This window comes from Thermobia domestica, chromosome 8 (assembly GCF_964235325.1).
Source record: "Thermobia domestica chromosome 8, izTheDome1.hap1.1, whole genome shotgun sequence".
Classification (NCBI taxonomy): Eukaryota; Metazoa; Arthropoda; class Insecta; order Zygentoma; family Lepismatidae; genus Thermobia; species Thermobia domestica.
Window position 1 is genome coordinate 118569315 of NC_137461.1, and position 21638 is coordinate 118590952.

The following is a 21638-nucleotide window of genomic DNA, read 5'->3' on the forward strand; positions in this document are numbered from 1 at the left end:
CCGGGTTCGATTCCCATTGTCAAGGCAGAAGTAGGGGTCGTGGAAGGACCACTTCTGAAGGTTCTAATCAATACGGGGGCTATAGGAAATCCATGACGCCTCAGGGCTACAGGGATTAAGTTTTAACAACTAGCTTTCTATACACTACCTGGTATCAAACCTGGAAACCCAGGGAACAACGAGCTTTTTATTACGTTCACACATAGTGTTCAGGGACATATTTTTGGGGTCCAGGGGCTATAGGAGGTCCCTACACAGGGTCACTCTTCAGCAACCATTCTCAAACCAGGAAATAGGTCCTAATGACGTCAAGGGTCATACACATCATCTAATGTCATTCAACTTTTCCAGGAAACAGACAGAACTTTTAGAAATGAAGACCTACTTTTCCCATGTACCACTTAAAGTTACAACACTTTCTTTAGTTTATCTACTAACGTTTACAAGAGGCGACTTTTACTTTGATGTAGATCGGCTTTTCTGATTACTAACGTGAGAAGTTAAACTAAACAAATATTATTTTATATTTTTAAATTATGCCGAAAAATATTCTAAGCTATATTCCATGTTAAATCTTCCTTTTGCTAGGAGGGGAATTGAAATATTTAAATGAAAGAATAATGCTGATGCTTCATTATCTTAAATAACCGTTATGAATTTTAAATTCATAATATTAGACAATTGAAAGAAAGTAAGATTCTTATAACAGTTATTTCTTATAAGAAATTCGGTAGCTTACATTTATGTATTTACATTTAAACCACTTTGCACTTCTTAACGATCACATTCGCGCCGATGAAATCAAATAAGGAATTTGCATGTTTCCTTCGCGTTCTTTGTTTAACTTAACAGTTACCATTATTTGTTTAATTGTCTCAGCCTGATGTATCAACATCATGTTTTCTTTATATTGCATTAGTTAATCCAACGCATAACCATGCATGAATCCAAAATATAATTTCCAATATAGGATTATTCGTACTTAACATTTAACATTGTTTCATAAATTCTTTAACATTTTTTCTCTGCCATGAAATTATCTTAGACACGATAATGCAATATAGATAGATAAATAGATAGATAGATAGATAGATAGATAGATAGATAGATAGATAGATAGATAGATAGATAGATAGATAGATAGATAGATAGATAGATAGATAGATAGATAGATAGATAGATAGATAGATAGATAGATAGATAGATAGATAGATAGATAGAAAAAAAGAAAGAAAAATTAAATCAAATATTTGTTTTATCTTCCCACGATTATGCTCTTTAGGCTAAAGGAGACGATGATTAAAGCAAATGAATGATGATGGAAGAACTAGTTAAATGAGAAAATTTGAGGAAACGGGAGTATCCCGAGAAAACCCACAGACACGATGTTGTCCATAAAAAATTACTTGGACAACATAGAATCGAACCAGGGATCCACGAACCGGAGGTAAGCTCGGTATCACTGAGGCACCGTGCCCACTTAATAAAGTTTGAAATACACGTATCGACTTCCAATCAACTTAGATATGATCCCATGTTTACTTATGGAATACAGTGGAAACATTTCATTTGCATCAGCCTTATTACTGTTTAGACAAACTGTAGCTAATGATCCGTTTTATATGTGCTTTAGTAGCTAAAGTATGAATGCTGATGTTGGAACTGAACTAACTGTCCTTACTGATGAATGTGTTGATGAATCAGAAATGAAAAGATGCTTACTACGACCATGAATGTGAGGTTTTGGTTGCAGGATGACTAGAAACTCCTTCTTAATTGAGGTTTCTGATGGTCTTGATGGATTACATGCAACGCTCTGAGCAACTAAAGGCATGAGCTCGCTAATCGTCAAGTTTCTGTTATCTGCTATGCCTTTAGTTTTCTGCTCCAAGCTACTGATCAAGTGAATAAGTGGTTCTTCCTTCCGCTTTTACTTCTCATAATAGCTTCAAGATGCTTTTTTCTACCCTTCAAACCACTTTGCTATGTAGTCTTGTATCTTAATGTTTTCATCTGCTGTGGTTTTACGTTTACTTTCAGTACTGCACATCATTTGCCAATGTTCGTTTAATCCTCCAAGATCGGTGATGTTCGTTCGTTTAGTTTTAGTAGGTATTTATTTATGTATGTAGCTATGTTTAAACATTATTTGTTAGTGATCGGATACATGCGTCGATTGAATTAACTTCGATACCTACCTTCATTAAGCTTACGAGTCATGCCCATAGTTAAACTCCTGTACGATTCATTTTAACTTGATGAGCATATCTCTTTGAAATTTTAAAAAATTTTAACAACTGTATGCTCTTCATAGATGTTCTTCAAGTTAGTACCGCCTTGACGTAACATACACAGGAAGTTAATATCTTCGATAAGCTGTTTGGGAACGTTACTAAACGTTTGAGCGAGATAGAAGCCATATATGTTCTTATGTCTTCCTTAAGCGAAATAGTTGTGTACTTCATCCTGAGAATCGAGAATGTAGTAAGCGAAAACTACTACCGATTTAGGTCGACAGATTTCTCATGGAATAACTAATGATTAAAAGTGGCTAAGTGTAAGTGCTCATTTTATAGTTTTATATAAGCTTTACAAAATCTGGGTTGTAGAACTTAAGGTCTCGATCAGTCTGTGAATGTTTCGACATTTGGTTTGCTGAGCTAAAGACAAGACAAACTTCTTTGCCAGTTTCATTTTTATAGAGACGGCATATGCCGAGGATGTTTATAAACTCTGCTTAACTTTGCTCTGTTCAATGAGAATATATCTACATCTTCACATTTACTATAACATAAGCTATACTACAATTCAGATCAATCGAGACGTAAGGTTTACAAATATTATTTTAAACCATCTTTGGCACTACCCAAATTAACATATTCCAGGGACATAACATTCAATTAATTGTAAGCTATTATGTAATTCCAAAATTAACTAAAGAATCATAACATACACCTTCCAACAAAATTTCTAAAGAAGCGAATCACATCTTACTCCTTACAATTTACAAATATTATCTTTCACGATTTTACTAATTTGCCGTCTTCCAGGGACTAAACATTCACTCTACCATAAGCTATAGTCTAGTTCCAAATTAAGAATTGAACCATAATATTCTGATTAAAAATATTTTCACAATTTGTTATCTATCTAACGGGTCAAGATGAACGACCCAAACTTACAGAGGTATGAAATTTTAAGAATAATAATTTCTTGTAAAATATTTACCAAATTGTATTTTTTTGACAAGTACTAAATTTAAGAGATATTCGATCTAAGGAATTCATGCTAAAATTTGAGAGGAGTGCACTGCCAGTATTGTCTTATGAAAGATAATAAGTGCATTTACTAATTTATAGGAATATATCCTGCTATAATGATGCATCCTAGAGGATAAATAAAGACAAATATCGCTCACGTGGTAAAACGTATTATTACGTATACTATTTTCAAATTTTTACCAAATGAAGGGGGAAAATTTGACTCCTCAAACGTGTTGAAATATATTCCGTAGTCCTAGAGAACATATAAAATTGTATTTCTGATAATTCACAAATTTAAGAGATACCCAAAGGGTGCATCAATATGCAAATGTAATATGGAAGAGAATGCAGCTGTGTATCTATCCATATGACCATATGCTGCAATAAAGCTTGCTTCGTCTTAAAGAATAGATTATTACGAGGAACAACCCACATAGTAAAACATATTACTTAATACTATATATTAGGTTGTCTAAAAGGTATTGAGCCTTTCGAGGTAAAAATTAAGACTCTATTTGCTGTTATTTGAAAATAATGTTATGAAACTACATATACACCATCTTGTTCGATGATCTTCGGCCATTATTTTCAAAACATTATAGTCCCTTCGCTATAGAGTGTCTGTGGTTGCTGGTAATAAAAAATGCAGAACTTCAACACATGGTATTTTGAAATCTACTCACGGAATTCTGCATACATCGAAATAAGTAATAGTCTGACGGTGCCAGTTATTTGTTATAATGTGAATGCATTAAAGCCTCCCAAACAAGTTTTCTCAATTTATAAAGAGTGGTTAAAAATGTATGTGGTATGGCGTCGAAATCACGGTACACGACAGCTTTCTGTTTTCTTTCGATCCACCTTCTTTCGAAATCATAGATACATTCGCACTAATTGTCGACAGTCCAGGTCATTTCTATTGTTCCAGACAGCGGCAGCAGATCGTTATGCACAATACTTTCCAATCCCACCAAATGCACATCATAACCTTCCAGGGTGTTAGTCTGGAGTGTTTGTATTACTGAGCAATTATTATGTTTTATAAATAACATAGAAACTATTATACATTATAACATCTATTTGGCAAAAGCAGAAAATCTTCTTTTTGCAAAATAAGCATCCCTTTTGTTCAACGGCAAGTAAATAGAGGAAGCCCATAATCTGAATTCCGTTCCTTTCTTTGTATACATCAACCAAACACAGACCACCCCCTAAAAAAAGCAGGTATTGGAAGAAAGTCCTAAAACCTTCTTCTGTACACGACCATAAAAATAGTGAGAAAATCCAAACAAACTCTCTAGTTTACCTTTATCTATAATATATTTGAATAAATTACATTTAACATAGAGCACGTAAAGCTCAACAAATAGCTTAATGACAGACGACAATTTTAATAAAGGATTGTTGGAGGAATTAAAGAGCCAAAAACTAAACAAACCGTTTGCAATTTTTAAAATTTAAAGAAAAAACAAAATAATCGTGTTTTGGAACTTAGCTTGAAAGGTCAACACCTGGGAGTCCAGGTAGTTCAAATGGAGACTTCACGGGAAACACACTTATGCACTTTTGAAACTAAGATTTATTTTCTGTGTAGAAGTGCGAATTACCAATATGGCTGGTTAGACCATCGAAAGTGGTACTTAGCAAGAATGTACCCGTGTGATGACGTTGCTCATATACACAGTAGTTCTAAGACGTTAAGATATTTTTTAAATTTTATTTCATACTTCATTTCCGAATTTCTTTAATGTTTATCTTGATATTCGTTTCAAGTTTTCAACCAAAGAAAGAATAAATAGAATATTACGCAATGACAAGCTTCCATTTAGAACTGCCTCAAGTACGTCAGAGAAGCACAATTGCATTACTGTTTATTGCGAATTCAGTGAAGATATGTGACGAAACTTTAGTTAGGGCAGGATACAACGATTGTCTGATCACAGATCATATGACAAGAGTCCAGGAGGAAATCGGTATCGAGGACGTAAGCCAGAAGTGAAGTCATGTGAGCAAGGGCGCCGATTTCTCTGTAAATTTGGGGGGCCCATTCAGATGCAGAAGGTATATATATATATATATATATATATATATATATATATATATATATATATGAAGATTTTAAGACAAATTGCATTCAAATTATGCCAAATATTGTATATTCATAAATGCAATAGGGTGCCCAACTGAGCACCCCGGCCCCCCAGAATCGGTGCCCTTGCATGTGAGGAGGCAGTTGAACGAGACTCGTCTACCTCCGATAGAGACGTCAGGATACAAAGGAAGGACTTCAATAACCCACAATGGAGTGAATTATATCTAGTGTAACGTAGAGCCGTTGATTCACTTCAAGGGGAAGATCTAGGTATATAAATTGAATGATCCAAGGATGAAGCACAAGTAACTAAAGTAGTACACTAACTAAAGTGGTATAAGTTATTAAATATCCACTTTCGCACTAAATCCGAAAGCCAGAGTATTTTGACCGATTCCATCCGTTGGATCAATAATCACCGTGCTATTTTCTGTCATTAGACGAAAGGATCAGTTTACATATTTCTACAAAAAAATATATAATATTGCTGCAAATACACAAAATGACTTTTCTACTATCTTAATCATTTTCATTATAACTTAGAATGTATTTAAATTTTGTTCTTTCGTCATTAATGAACACTATTATATATTTATAAATTCCAATATCTTATTATTGTGAAGGAGTTACAAAATAAGAAGGGTCGCATACATCAGATCAGCATGACAATATTTTACTATGATTTAAATTTATCAGTTGCTTTTCCATTTTTTTTAATTCGGTGTTGCAAACTATCATATGTAAGTTGTTGGATGTGCATGCCCCGCATAGAGAAAAGCTCTCGCTTTCAAGCATAAATATTAAATTGTAGGATCAGGATTTCTATTGATCAGCATTGTTGCGAATAATATGGTCATTGTTTAAGAATACATAGGAAAAGGTGTAACTGTCAAGCTATTAAGCCTTGAACTAAATCGTGAGTAAGAGCAGCTTTGAATGCCCAATAAGCATACAGATGGCAAGAATATTTTAGTAGATGTTACTACGTAAAATCATATTTTATATAGCCTGGGTGGTAGAGCGTTAAGTTGTAGATGGAATATTTAAATATCAAGTTATTAAATGTTATGTTCCTGACATTGTACTAAGTTCAATTAGGAACCTTAAATTAATTAAAATCCTTCGAGAAAGAACTATTTAGGAAACAAAATAGTCGAACCTGATTATTATGATTAAGAAACGCATAATATTCAGTAAACGAAAAAAGTAAACTCAAAAATTCAAATGTTTACATCCCGCGTTGAGTAAATAGAAAAATATTCAATATGATTTCCTCATTATCAGCCTGAATGTTTTATGTGTATATATTAATGTGTTTAGTGTATAAAGTATCCATTATGTGGTTATCGTAGAAATTATTGACATTAATAAATGTCTTTTTGACATGATCAAAGAATATTTTAAATGTTGATTAATATTAATATTTAAATATTAATATATTTACTTATATATTTACCATACAGACAAATAAGCTTATATTAAAATTTACAAGTGTACGTCTGTCCTATCTCCTTTTCTATATTTTCAATTGTTTTCGTTTTACTAGCAACTCCTGAAACTCAAAATCACCTAATGATCTTTCGATAAGTTACCTACCTTCTATTTTAATCATTTTCTTATAAAGATTCTTCTCCATTGACATTTGTTTTACATAAATATTTATATTTTTGCCCAAACGAAAATTGTTCACTTCTGCACTGTTTGCTTATACAAATACTTATAAAAGTAGTTACTTAATTCCCTTGTTTGTTTGAAACGACTAGATTTTCCAACTGTAACAGTCGAATTTTTTTAAAAAACTGTTTCGCTAAAAATACCTTGAGTTTTGAAAATGTTAAAGAAAACTGGAAGCCGAAATCCTTCAAATATCGTGAATGAAAACTAATTTAGCATTGTAGTTAATTTTGGAGATTGAGGTTATGGGAATATTCCTACTGGAAAGACTTTTTCAATTCCTAAATTTATTTGCGTATTTGAACTTTTTTAAAATTAAGATATCTATAAATATATGATTTTTACTTCCTTAAATAATTTATGAACAATTAATTCCTTTTAAAATCCTTAAAAATAAATTTTATCACTGTTACCGAAATTTATGTATACTGTTCTTTGCAAATTTCATTAAAACTTTTTACTTCATATCTTCACCAGAATATTGAGAGACAGCTGAGGTGACCGTTTTAGATTTAATTAATCTAATTTACTAATTCATCATCTATTGAAAGGCAATTTAGTCAATCAGTAATTGTTTTTTTCTTTAACCCAGCGGCATTGGCACCTTGTAATGTGATTTAAGCACTGGCGCCTAGTCTCACAGACTCGTTTGTTAAATTATAAATCTTTACCTAATATTTTTTGTCTATTTTTTGTTGTTGTTGATAATTTTATTTTGTATTACGTATATTAAACAGGTATATTGCGAATTTCAATACAAATGTTACATTTTAGTGTATCTTTGGAATAATTGAAGAGTTATGAAAAATATGGTAAAATTACAATTAGTGTATAATAAAAAATTCAAAAGTTTCAATATCTCATCACGAGGTAATAAATCATGTTCTGAAGTGTCCATTGAAATATAAAATTTTCAATTTGAACCCAGTCAGAACCAACGGCCAACTACTAGTAACAGGCTACAAAAACAGGTGTTATGAGTCTGTGGGACTTGGCGCCAGTTCCGAAGGGTTAATGACATATAAAACAATTCACCTACGTCTTGTAAAATAGTCAGCATAGCCAGTCCCATAAGTACTGAACCAGTATGGCATATCTACATCATCCTTGCAACATGTATATATTCTATGAAATTAACGTGTTCAAGTTCGAAATAACTACGCACTTCTACCTAGCGCCCTGGTTATGTTGCTTTGGGGAAAATGTAAGTACCAATATTGTTTTATAATTAATATTGCTCTTTTACACTCTTTTCAATTTTTGGAGGGATACTTCATCAAATGTTGAGCTTAGAGAAGTGAAATCCGATCCCTCCTCCCGGTGTTAACTTCAACTCCCCAAGATCAAGCTCGGGATCTCACAGATCCGTTTGTATGAGACAGCCATAATAACCAGTTAACATCGCCATTAATTTATTTAGAATCAATTTGCATAATAATTTATTCAAATTTAGATAAGTTAATTATTACTTATCCTCGAAGTATTAGCATATGCTAGCATCGGGATTGGAAGTCAAATTTAGGTTTTTATATATTTGGTGAAACTCATTTCTATTGTATGTGCCCATTTGCTATCCACATTTGATCACTCGCAATCAATGGCTTAAAAAATGACCCTAGTTCGTTAGTTTCAGGAGAGATTCACAGATAAAAATTCGATCAAGTAATTGTTTTCTAATCAGATTATCTGTGACACCCAAAAGTGAAATCTCGTGGGTGGACAAGTATAATGAAATGGTCCCAGATGAATTTTAGGACGACAAGTGAGTAATATGTAGGTATCCCCAAGATACATTAATCTCTTACATTTCAAACTTCAACTCTCATTGGTTCATGAGAAATGGTGCAAAATTGGAAAAGTGGGATTAATTTATTTCTCAAGAATGGCTCCATCGATTTTGTTCAAACTTGGATGTATGTGTAGGTGTATACAAGGGCTTCGTCTGAAGAATTTAACAGCTCCCCTCGACTATTCTCCCCCTCAAAAATTGATTCAATATTCTGAGTACCTTTTGATCTATCCTGATCTGCGAATACAATTATGCAAACTTAAATTTTAGGTGTCTCTTTAACCCTATAATCACGTATATTTTTTTCCAAAATTGTATCACGAGCACGCCATGGTCAAAATTAGCCAAAACAACCATACCGCACCTATAAGGGGGCAAATGCAAAAATAACAGCTATTGATGTAGCTTTCGCATATTTGCTAAGTGAATGATTGAGAAATCACAAATGAAAAGTTCCAAACTCAATGAGGTTCCATTTGATGACCTGTGCCGTCCCCATCCTCATTTTGAGCGAAAGTGAAACTGTTGATATTGGTGTTTATTTCATATTAATCAATCAGGCTGGACATGAATATGAGGTTAAAATTGCCATTAAACCCCTGTAAGTATCCCATTTAAGGATACCTGAAGTTTCAGTGCGAGTATTCATACAAAAAATCAATGTTACCTATACATATTGTGTCCAATCAAAGCTGGACAGTCCAACCAACCTCAGCTGGAAAGAGAATAACCATCAACATCATTATGTAATGCAACCTTTGTTGTAGTGTCTTTCATCGGTCCTGAGAGGGGAGATGGGGATACGAAGTAGAGTGATGGAAAACTGCAACATTTGAATAAAAGGTACATTTCATCCAAGAAATAGAGAAGAAAATACAATACAAATGGAAAGTAAGTTACAAGTAAGAAGTACAAGTATTTCAATGTATGAAACAAATAAGGATGAAAAGAACATGCTAGTATGTAATTCAGTCCTTGTCACTATTTTCTTTATGACCACACAAATTGCTTGTGATCGAATATTTTGCTCAATATTTGTTCTGGTTTCTGGATCCTCGACAAATATCTTCCATAACTTCGGTAATAAATAATGGTTTTAACATGGGAGCAAAAGCCAACTGTTAGCAATTCATTTGCACAGTAGCAACAATATCTAATGATACTTTTGTAACCTTCTGTACTTGGTTTCAGATGAAGCATTTGTATGACTTGCTTTGCATATGACTTGAATACGCTGTCGTTTTCAATATCTTCTCGTGATCTTTAATATACTACGTATAAATACGTATTACCTCTTTCATCCAACCATTCCGCCAAATAACATATTGGCTGTTTATATTGGAAGGATCCGCCAAATAAACCTTTCAAATATTTTTCGTTTATTCGGAAAAGTCCTCAAGATCCTGTGAAGAAATAGATATAAATGGAAGTTCTCTTCTTCGCAGTTTCTTCTGTTCAACAAAGGCCGCAAAGCTGTTTGCGTCTCCTGAAGTTTTCGCAGATTGCATGATTGTGGTCATTGCTAGGAGGTTTTCATCTGGTGTCAAACGTATGGAGAATTTATTGTGTAGAAAACTAGCATTCTATAACACGGGACCGATAGTAGCTATTGTCATTTCATCCAACAGACGATACTTTTCTTTCAGCATTCCATGTGTAGCTTCAACTGTCCAACGTATTCTTGTAACAAACCTAGTACCACTGGCTTCTGCAGTGGACAATTGCGATTTTTTCCTTTAAATGCAGGCATAGGAACTTCATAACATCTGTCCTCAATGTACGTTTTATAGAGTCTATATTTTAATCCGTTGACTGCTAATTTACTAATATAAAACGTACAAGTCTCACGTAAATGGGGGTCTTGCCCCCCAAGAAATATCGCAAGAGATGCTTCTGGCTGTCAGTATTAGTTTTTTCGCGACATATTCATACAATCACAAAGATTCATTGTTTCGTGTTTGTTCTAAAGTGACAAGGGTGTTCATTCCTAAATTGTTAAATATGAATAGTTTCACTATATCCCAAACTAGGAATGGGGGCGCCACAGGTCATCAAATGGGGCCTCAGAAAATTTGGCACTTCAAGAGTGATTTCTCATTCATTCACTTAGGAAATATGCAAAGGCTACATCAATAGCTGTTACTTTTGCGTTTGCCCCCTTATAATTGCGGTATGGTTGGTTTTGGCTCATTTTGACCATGGCGTACCCGTGATACAATTTTGGAAAAATATATGTGATTGTAAGGTTAAAGAGACATTTAAAATTTATTTTTTCATAATTGTGCTCGCAGACCATCATAGGTCAAAAGGGGCTCAAAATATTGAATTGGATTTTTAGGGGGGGGGGAATGATGGGGAGAAGCTGTTAATTTCTTCAGACGAAGTCCTTGTATACTCATATACATACATTCAAGTTGAACAAAATCGATCGAGCCATTCTTGGGAAATAAATTAATCCCACTTTTCCGTTTTTGCATCATTTCTTATGAACCATTGAGAGTTGAGATTTGAAACGTGAGGGATTAATGTATCTTGGGGGTTCCTACATACCACCCACTTGTCGTCTGAAGCCATTTAACTATACTTATTCACCCATGCCTTTTGTCTAGTTGTTAGCTTTCTCCACATCTTTAATACTATTTGATCATAGATGGATATTATTAACCATGTCCAGACTGATTACATCCCGTCTTTCTCGACTTTTTCAGAATATCATCTACTTTAGCTCGCTCACTACGAGGACCATCTTGAACATCTACATTTCTAAAAGAAAACGAAATAACCATCTTTTGGATCTTGCTTTGATAACGTATCTTGCTAAACTCAGTACAAATTTCTTCATAAGCTTCAGCAACATTTTGGTCTTTATCGAAGTAAAATTTTACAATGTGGTACTGAGGATTGTTTGTTCGTCTTCGTAGTGCACGTCTTCTTATCTTACGTCTGATTCAAGAAATTCCAACACTCCTGAATATCTAGTATCTTCAAGTATTAGATGTCAAATGATGCTAGGACTTTTCCATTGTTAATTGTGTAAGATTAGAATTGTGATACAAAATCCAGCGCAAAATGTTCAATACGTTTTAGATGACCTTATATTTTGGCAATCTTCCACCCATGGAAGGAGAGAAGTTGTATCACCTATATTTGCTAAGCTATATAAAGTAGTTCTAGAGAATCATTACAAAATTTTAATATTGACAATTTCCAAATTTAAGGAATGGACCAACAAACCTTTTCCGTTAGCGCCTATCCGGTTGCAATGATGTGAACAGACTGAGGGAGATGGCTGAAATTCAGCTCAAATATAGAAAAAATTACGTGTTCCAAAAGCAAATTGTTCATTGTCAAAAGCTCGAAACATTAACATTAATGTGAATAGATAACCAATGGAAAACAAATCATTCCTCCACTTACCTAAAAAATCAAGAGAAGGAAATACCTTGAATTCAGCTTAAATATAGAATACTATGTAGGTTTTACGTTTAATACAGAAATCTTCCTAAAATACTCCACGAGCACAATATAGGGTTCGTATCGTACTAATTAAATGAAAGCTGAATTTATCAGTATTTCAGTATCGGTATTTCAAACTAAATCGGTATTTCATACTAAAAGTTCCCATCGATCCCACGCCAGCTTCACTCTCAAAATGGCGTCTAAAGATGGCAGCACAAGAAGTAGTTACTCTCTCACATTTGTTCCTATAACTTAAACAAATATACATAGATTTTCTTCTTGTAAACGTTTTTTCACTTTCATTTTATTTTTCTTAATATTCGAATCTACGGTCTAACTATAAATAAAGAGCTCACGTCAAGCAAGGATAGATTTATTGAATTTTTTGATAAATCCTTTTGAGACACGGTAGATAAAGTGTCATTAACGGTAGTGACACTTACTTAGTCCTCTCCTGTGTGAACACTAATTAAGATATCGGAATGATTTTTTCTATGCCAAATATGAATTGATCATAGTTTATCCTCATGTATTTTTTTCTGAGTGTCAAATTTCCCTTTCAAATCTGAGCCCCAAAGTCAAAAATTGAGATTTTTTGAGTTTCAAATTTTCTTTTAGATTTTTCATGATAACTTCCTTCGTTTTAGAGAGATCTACTTAGGACTTGTTACGTATATACATCACATAGATACCTAATTTTTAGAGCAGTTGGTTCAACTTGCAATCAGTTGCAAATTAGGGAAATTAAAATTTTCCTATTTTTCTGTCAAAAAATACAAAAAATTTCAAAATCTTGGTTTTTAAATCCGTACCTATACTTACTAACGCAAGTCATCTTACGTCAGTCGGATGTCAGTCTTTACTGAACAAAAAGAAGTATCTACAGATTGTTAAAATTGGGTAGTACGAAAAGTTCTAATTTAGGTTCTAAACCTTGATTTTGTTAGTTTTCTTTTTACCATAATCTATTTTTTAAAATTGCAAGCTTCGTTTCTTAGATATCGACATGATAGGTGTAGGATATATTAGTGGTGTATCAAAGTTTATTTTAAGGTAGTTGCGTCTGTCTGGTAGCAGTGTTTCCAACCATACAAAATTTTAATTCCCTATTACAGGAGGAAGATCCGGAAAATATCCCATTTTTCTCTCTATAATTTCCCTCTCTTACAATTGTTTCTATAATTTGAACAAATATACATGGATTTTCATCTTCTAAACGTCTAATTACGCAAAGTAAAATAGGTTATTTGATGTTAATTATTAAATTAAACTAAACTTTCAAGATAAATTTTTATCGAGTAAACATTTTTCATTTTCCTCTTTTTGTTTGTAAATATAAAAGTCATCTCAAAATTTCAAAGTGAAATTTTCCATGGTGCGTAAGAAAAGGCTTTTAGATACTGGGACCTTTGTTCCAATGTAACCAACAAGAGGAAAATTGTAGAGAGAAAAATGGGATATTTTCCCAATTTTCCTCCTGTAATAGGGAATTAAAATTTTGTATGGCTGGAAACATTGCTACCAGATTGACGCAACTATCTCAAAATAAACTTGAAATAAATAAACTTTCGTACACCCCCCCAACTACCCAATTGTAACGATATGTACTTGATTTTGTTCAGTAAAGACTGACGTCCGACTGGTGTAAGATGACTTGCGGTTTTAAAAGTACAAATTTTGAAAATGTTTGCATTTTTTGACCGGAAAATAGGAAAATTTTAATTTCCCTAATTTGCAACTGATTGCAAGTTGAACCAACTGCTCTAAAAATTAGGTATCTATGTGAGGTATATACGTAACAAGTCCTAAGTAGATCTCTCTAAAACGAAGGAAGTTATCATGAAAAATCTAAAAGAAAATTTGAAACTCAAAAAATCTCAATTTTTGACTTTGGGGCTTAAATTTAAGAGGGAAATTCGACACTCAGAAAAAAATACATGAGGATAACCTATGATCAATTCATATTTGGCATAGAACAAATCATTCCGATATCTTAATTAGTGTTCACACAGGAGAGGACTAAGTAAGTGTCACTACCGTTAATGACACTTTATCTACCCTGTGTCAAAAGGGTTAATCAAAAAATTCAATAAATCTTATTCTTGCTTGACGTAAGCTCTTTATTTATAGTTAGACCGTAGGTTCTAATATTAAGAAAAATAAAATGAAAGTGAAAAGATGTTTAGAAGATGAAAATCCATGTATATTTGTTTAAGTTATAGGAACAAATGTGAGAGAGTAACTACTTCTTGTGCTGCCATCTTTAGACGCCATTTTGAGAGTGAAACCGGCGTGGGATCAATGGGAACTTTTAGAATGTTTTAAGACTTAGTTTGAAATACCGATACTGAGATACTGAGCAATTCAGCTTTCATTTAATTAGTACGATATCAAAGCATATCTTTCCTCGGGTAAAATGCATGGAACACAGTGAAGAAGTCGTCCACATATCCAAAAAAAAAACTATAAGAAGATGGCTAATTGAAAGCTTATTGCAAAGACATAATAAAGAGCTTAGAAACGATTTTAGCATCTAAGGTAAATATGGATACAAGATTGTCAAAAGTCCAGTTGTGTAAGTTAAATCGATAGTAATGATAAAGTATATGCATCGTCTTCGAATTACTCAGGACGCCCCACGTGGAAGTTACGAGCTTGAAATATCTCACATCTGGATTTGGAGTCTTCAGAATCGATTTAGCACGTAATGTGACTTTTTACCTAATCATGTGACACAGCCCGGTCCTTACGGCAAACCGGATAGCCCTTTGTAAGGAGTGTATTAATTTACTCATCGATAGAATTATATAACATAGTAAAGGTTCATATTAGAGGATAAATTAGTTCAAAATCCTCCGAAATTTTAATTTTGCCTATTTTTATCGACATATGAGAACGACATGAACCACTCAAACTTTCACAGGGTATTCTATACGACCCTATCAATTTTCTTTTTTCATTTTTAACAAATTTCCAAAATTTTAGAGAGGTCGAATGGCTATGTATACCTCCCCGCAAATGTCAGAATTGCCAATGTCTTTATTCCCAAAATGTAGAGGGTAGTAATATGCACCCCTTTACGAAAGACTCGGGGGTACAAAATCGGGCCAACTACGTGGAAAACTACTATTGTTTCCTATAGTTTAGTTGAATTTTGCTCGTTTACTTTCTCAGAAAAACAACTATGATTATATTTTTTGAGTAATAATGAAAGTATGTTACTGTTAGGGATAAGTTCTTAATTATTTTGTTCATATATCATTAATAAATATTTCATTAACAACTCTAAAGAATTATTAAGAAAGTGAAAAATATAAGATTATGAGATGGCATAGCTGATGAACACTTTAATACAAAATAGTTGGAAACAATAATCTTTCTTCTCATTCTTATCAATTTAAGAGAAAGGCTTGCAATTGCAAGTCTCTCTACCACAAAAACGCATCCTCAGGCTGGGAAATTATTAGCTAAGAACTACCACTTATGCCAATTGTACAAGTGACCACACTTAGATAATAGCGCTTTCTATACTAATCTGAAAACGTTAAACCCAGTAGAACTATTTCTGAACAATCCGCCCAAGAGATATCAAGCAAAATAACCTTATTGATTGGGATATAAATAAATACAAACATCACAGCTTTGATGTATTTTCCCCTCCTCTATTCCATGGACGTACATTTTTAAAATTATTTCCATTGAATTCAGCTTCTTCAATTTAGTTTACAAAGCGTCATTAGAATCTTATACAAATCTTATAACTTTACCATTCGTATGAGTAGTGATTCTTTTTACAATGATATATTACTTTCAACAAAAGTATACTACTAGGCTCAAGTACTGGATTCCACTATCCACAAGTAGAGTAAGTATTGTAATCGTATTCACTCCATAATTATACAGATAGTTTATTATATTAACACGTTCATGCTTTCTCTCTCACCTGTAGTAAATATGATTCCCATTTGTAATTTTTTCGTTTACAGCACAGAAAACGATACCTCTTGCTCCTTCCTTAGGTGTTTGGGAGGCGTATCGCCTGTTTATCTCACATACGAGGTTAACAAGAAGTTTCGGGAAAAATAATGTCCCAAAGTTACATGCCAAAGGAGTATGAACTGGACCTGGATTTACAGCGTAAGCAAAAACTCCTCTTTCTGTCAAATGATATAAGTAAAATACTTTCAAAACTTATCACTACTAAAATTAGAAATTACACTGACAGAAAACCCAACTAATATTATAATCATGTAGTACAATTTTTTAAAACTAAAAATTAAAGAATGACTTGAGATTGTATCTTGCAACCTTTAACGGACTGACGAGATAAAGAATAAAAATTAAGATAATGATAAGAAATAAGTTGCAGAGTGCCTCTCCATCTCAAAACACCTGGAATGAAATATTTTATATTACATATATGTCCAGAGCAGCATCGGGTCACGCATTCGTAGCTTGAACACAAATTTAAAATTTAATGGGCTATGGAAAATCTAACTACAATTTTATTACGATTTGAAATTGATATAAGAAAACTTAGCAGCTAAAATAAAATTTAGTAAAAATTAAATGATGAAAATTAAGATTATAAAACAAAAATTGACTAATTTACAATAGAAAGGATTAAAATGAATTCATGTAATATTACTTGATTGCAATTTTAAGTATCGCTCAGATAAACTATTCAAACCCAAATTATTCCAAAATTTGAAGAGTAAAATGATATTGTTTTAAAAATACAAGAATATTTTTATTTTAAATTATGTAAATTTTAATTAAATTTAAATCAATTCGTATACGTTTAAACTTTATCTAGCAAGAACAATAAGTACAGCCTAGACCATTTATTCTCAAACACCCTTGTAACTTTTAAAGTAATAAATAAACAACGCTGAAGTTTTGTATTTTTAAACATAGATAGTGGACATTCTCTTCCGTCCTCTATAACACCGCCAGATTAACAATGTTGCCAACTCAACATGAAGTTATATTCTTTCAAGATTGTTATACGAGGTGCTACCTAAAATATCCGAGAATTTCTTTCTAACGGGCAAACCACTAGCAGTGCGACAATCAACCGCTAGGTACATGTATTAGCTACTGCACCACAAAGTTGCATCATCTTCGGCGAATTCAGTTGTGAGTTGTAGTTGTGCGTGTCAGTACGTATTTCAGGGCTTCTGCGATTTCGGAAATGACTGACGATAAGGAGCAATGGATTGGCAACAAGTTCTGTGTCAAGTTAAAAAAAATGCAGCCGAAACCCACGGCATGCTGAAAGAGGCATTTGATGAGAATGCACTGAGTCAAGCAAGAAAATTTGAGTGGTTCAAGAGTTTCAAAGAAGCCAGTAAATATGTGAAAGATGACAAACATTGTGGTCGCCAGTCAACATGCACTACACCTGAAATGATCATGAAACTGTGTGATGTGATTCGCGAAGACAGAAGGCAGTCAATTCAAAGTGTTTGTAACAGACTTCAACTGTCGTACGGTACTTGCCGACGAATTCTACCCGATGAACTGAACTTGACACGAATTGCAGCGAAGTTTGTCCCTCATATAACAGATTTACTATTGCTCATGCGTTGATTTCGAAATTTGCCTTGAATTTCGGTCTACTACTCGAGCGCTTAAAACAATAACCACCATGTTTGTATGTCGTATGTCAATACAGGAGAAAATGTCTGCGAAATATAAGACATGTGTATGTCGTTCCTAAAAAATACCTAATATATTAACTGAATTTAAGACTTTTAAAAACTAAACTATTTGTCTATTTATTTAAAGTATTATTTGAATATACATGAATATTTAAAGTAAAAGTTGTAGTGTACTAATTTGCAGTGGCCTATATACGACGAAGTATCTAACATACATTGTTATTCAGTAATATAGTCTCAATGCACTGAATTTTCTAACCACTTAAAAATGTAACTAATATAACTTTCCTTACCAGTACAACAGAATCGATGCCTATGAACATATGTATTCATTCAAGTTTTGTAGTTCTGTTAAAAGCCTTAATGTAAGCTACGCGTATAAGCACACAAAGGAAGTTGTGATAGTAATAATACTTGATACCTTTACATAAATTAAGATTTTAGCAGCGTAACTTAATAAACTAATTAATTTTCTCATGTTTGGGTCACCAAGCGACTTTACGAAATTTTTGTATTTATTTTTAAGAAAATATCAACAATATAAAAGCACGATGATTTGATGGAGCACGATGATTTGATAGAATGCTCTCTTCTGGTATTCAACTTCGTTTTGGATTTCATAGTTCTGCGTTCAGAGGGGGAGTCCGAGAAAATTTACACATGAGAAAACATTTCCCCACGTAAACATAACCTAAGTTCTCTACTGAGTTCAACAGTATGACGCTCAAACTTAAGATGATAATCATGTTCATGAGCTTTCTGAGAATTCACCAGTGCTAGTATGGAATTATTTTACACATCAACAATATTATTTAATCATACCTACTTAACGTCGTTTTCTTTAGCCCATGGAAGAAACTCGTAAATCGTGTTTTGTAAAACAACAAAACCAATTTTTGGAGATTGTTTTCCCATTAATGATTTTCCCTCCGACTTTTCAAACAGTTAACTGGTTTGTCACGTAGCCTGTTTACTCAGTTAGTTTAGTACTTTGTGTTGTAGGGGTATTATAGTGGCGATATTTAATATGATTATTTATGTTAATATATATCTAAGATGCATGTCTACAGTTTGTATGGGTGCACCTGCCTAGTATTGATTAGTGGAGTTATCTGTTGTGTTTTTTTCCCTCACCAAGAATCTAGATCTCTTTGGCATAAATTATCCTCCAAAAAGTGTGAAACTAAGTACAAACTTTTATTTTTCTCCCCCCTCCAAGAGACGAGACCAGACAGTGAAGATGATTACCTAAATTTCAATAGTTAATTAATTTGGAGTATATATTGGTTTCCATTAGTTTAATATATGTACTTATATGTGTAGATATATACTTTGTGCAAGTAATATTTAGTAGTGAGTGGAAATGTTGTGTGCTCGTGTGGATTTATTTATTAGTGATGTGATATTTATTTATATATTTATTGTCAAAAAATTTTCAACTCATGCTATGGAGAACATATCACTCCGCGGACCAATATATTTAGTGCTTTCCATATTAAGTGCATACGCGTGCGTTTACTGTGTAATGATCAAAATATCTTCAGTGTTTAACCTAAAACTGATTTAGTTTATTTCATTAAGTGAGAGATTAATTCTCTTTTAGCGAACCCTGATCGAGGATGATGACTGAATTCCACATTTCGTATTTCATTTGCTGTTTGTTCGGAAACCTAGTTCAGACCAGAATTATCTTTGAAACGACGTTGTTTAATAGAATATTTAGTCTGAATGAAAACTTTCAGTTAAGGTATGCATATGGCTATCAAACAGATAATATCAATTAATAATTCTATAAATTTTATTCGCGTCCGTGCCTTAGTAGAGCAGAGAACTCCTAATTTCAACTTTTAGTTTGCTCTTAAATAGAGAACAGCTGTTTCGAGTCGTTTGGATAGTGTATTTGTGTGATTGTTTTTCAAATCTTCTTACCCGCTCTAATCCGTTTATGCATGTTGGTAACTCGTAAGTACGTGTGAGTATAAAGTATTATTATTACCAAAGTTAGTAAATTAAATTTAGTGTAATTACCCAAATAGCAAATAATGATTAGCAGTACGTACTACGAAAGGACATTTGTAATTGCAGTTCGGATTAGCAAACTATGTTGTTCATGATTAGTAAGACGGAAATTTTGACTTGTGATTCGGGATTGAAATTTCTATGTACTATGTTAAACTTTCGTATGCAAACAAACAGTAAGCAATCGAATCAGAATTCATTAGTTATGACATATCGGTATTTGGTTTATGAATTTCCATTTTGACGATATATTGGTTGGATTGTATTTGCCACGAGTGGACTGTTCGTGTGGACGATTAAGTGAAATCTGTAATTAAGTCAATTATTCGGAAGTATTTCGATAATATTGATATATTCCGTAATCTACAAGTTAAGTATGGTATATATCTCCCACTTCGTGAACATACTATGCGATTGTAATAAGCACCTAGGCAGAAATGTGAAGTCCTATGTAACGAAGAATTGCTGTTCATAATTTAGCCTGTACCAAATTTTAGGTAAGTTATAAACTTACTTTCTAGTATTACATTTAATTTTGTTAATTAGTGAAATTCTAAATCATATTTGTTTCACATAATGAGCATATATTGTGTTATAATCATATCCTTGTATGAGGAGAGTTTTATATTGTAATTATTGAAATCATTTTTAGAAGAATAACTGAAATAGTTGTTTTGTTAGAACATTACTTATTCCCTAAAAATATATCGATATTATTGAGAAATTTTGTATATGGATTGTATTCAATTGAAACGATTCTTTATCATAAAGAAGAGTCCTTTAAATTCATAAAAAATTCTGTCTGTAGTATATAACCCCACGTCACATTAGGTTGAGAAACGGCAGTTTATGAAGTATTTTAAATTTCATTAGTATATGGAAGTTAGTATTTTAATGGGAAAGTTAAACAACGTAGGTGAGGTAAGATATTTGACAGAATTCCTCCCACATTCGCATTTCTCCTTTATTGGTATTACAAAAATACGCCCGAGAGTATTAAATAAGATTCTGTAGTGGGCATTTGAGTCTTACTACTCTATTCTCAGTGGCCGGGTCAGAATTCGTCCTTTGATGAAGTTTGTTGCACTATTGAGCATTCAGCACATTCTCCTAGAATGCCCACAATACTCAGGCCTTAGAGTGAGTTTAACGATACCTGCAAGTCTCTATCATGTTTTGAGAGATAATGAGGTCTCTAGTAAGACTGGTGTAGTTAACGCAGTAGAGCTTTTGTTTTCCAACGTTCCTTTTATGTGTAACTATTATGACTATTTTGACTTACTTTATAGTTATATATTTTATATTTTGTTGTTTATTCCTTTAGTCTTTTTCAAAATTCCGTTTGAATTTTAATTTATTTTTGTTTTATTTTAATGCCTTTTTTGACGTATTTAAACTTGTGCTTTACTTTCTTTAAATTTAATTTTGAAGTTTTAGTGCACAAACTGTCAGTCACTGGTCTTATCGTGACGGGGACAAATAGCCTAATTGCTGACGTTCCAGTAATCAATCATCCAATCATACGTACGTTCTCTTCATAATTTCGTAATCGCTTTTCATACATGAACTACAGTTGGATCGTATCAATTAACTCTCCATTTACTCAGGATGTTTGATACAAATAGTAACGAAGATGCATAACAGATGAAGATTTACAGATTATTCTACAAAAATTTAAA

The 21638-nt window shown here is 32.9% G+C and overlaps 1 protein-coding gene across 1 annotated transcript; it reads left to right on the top strand.

The window, feature by feature from the left end:
* The first annotated feature begins 17491 nt into the window (after positions 1–17491).
* Positions 17492–17869, top strand: LOC145692274 (protein GVQW3-like). Its single transcript, XM_081767572.1, has one exon. It carries the CDS (start codon positions 17492–17494, stop codon positions 17867–17869), a length of 378 nt encoding a protein of 125 aa, XP_081623698.1.
* The last annotated feature ends 3769 nt before the right edge of the window (positions 17870–21638 follow it).

Bases quoted from the DNA above. Each gene is read 5' to 3' on its own strand.
- LOC145692274 (XM_081767572.1), top strand. From the start codon at position 17,492: ATGGATTGGCAACAAGTTCTGTGTCAAGTTAAAAAAAATGCAGCCGAA.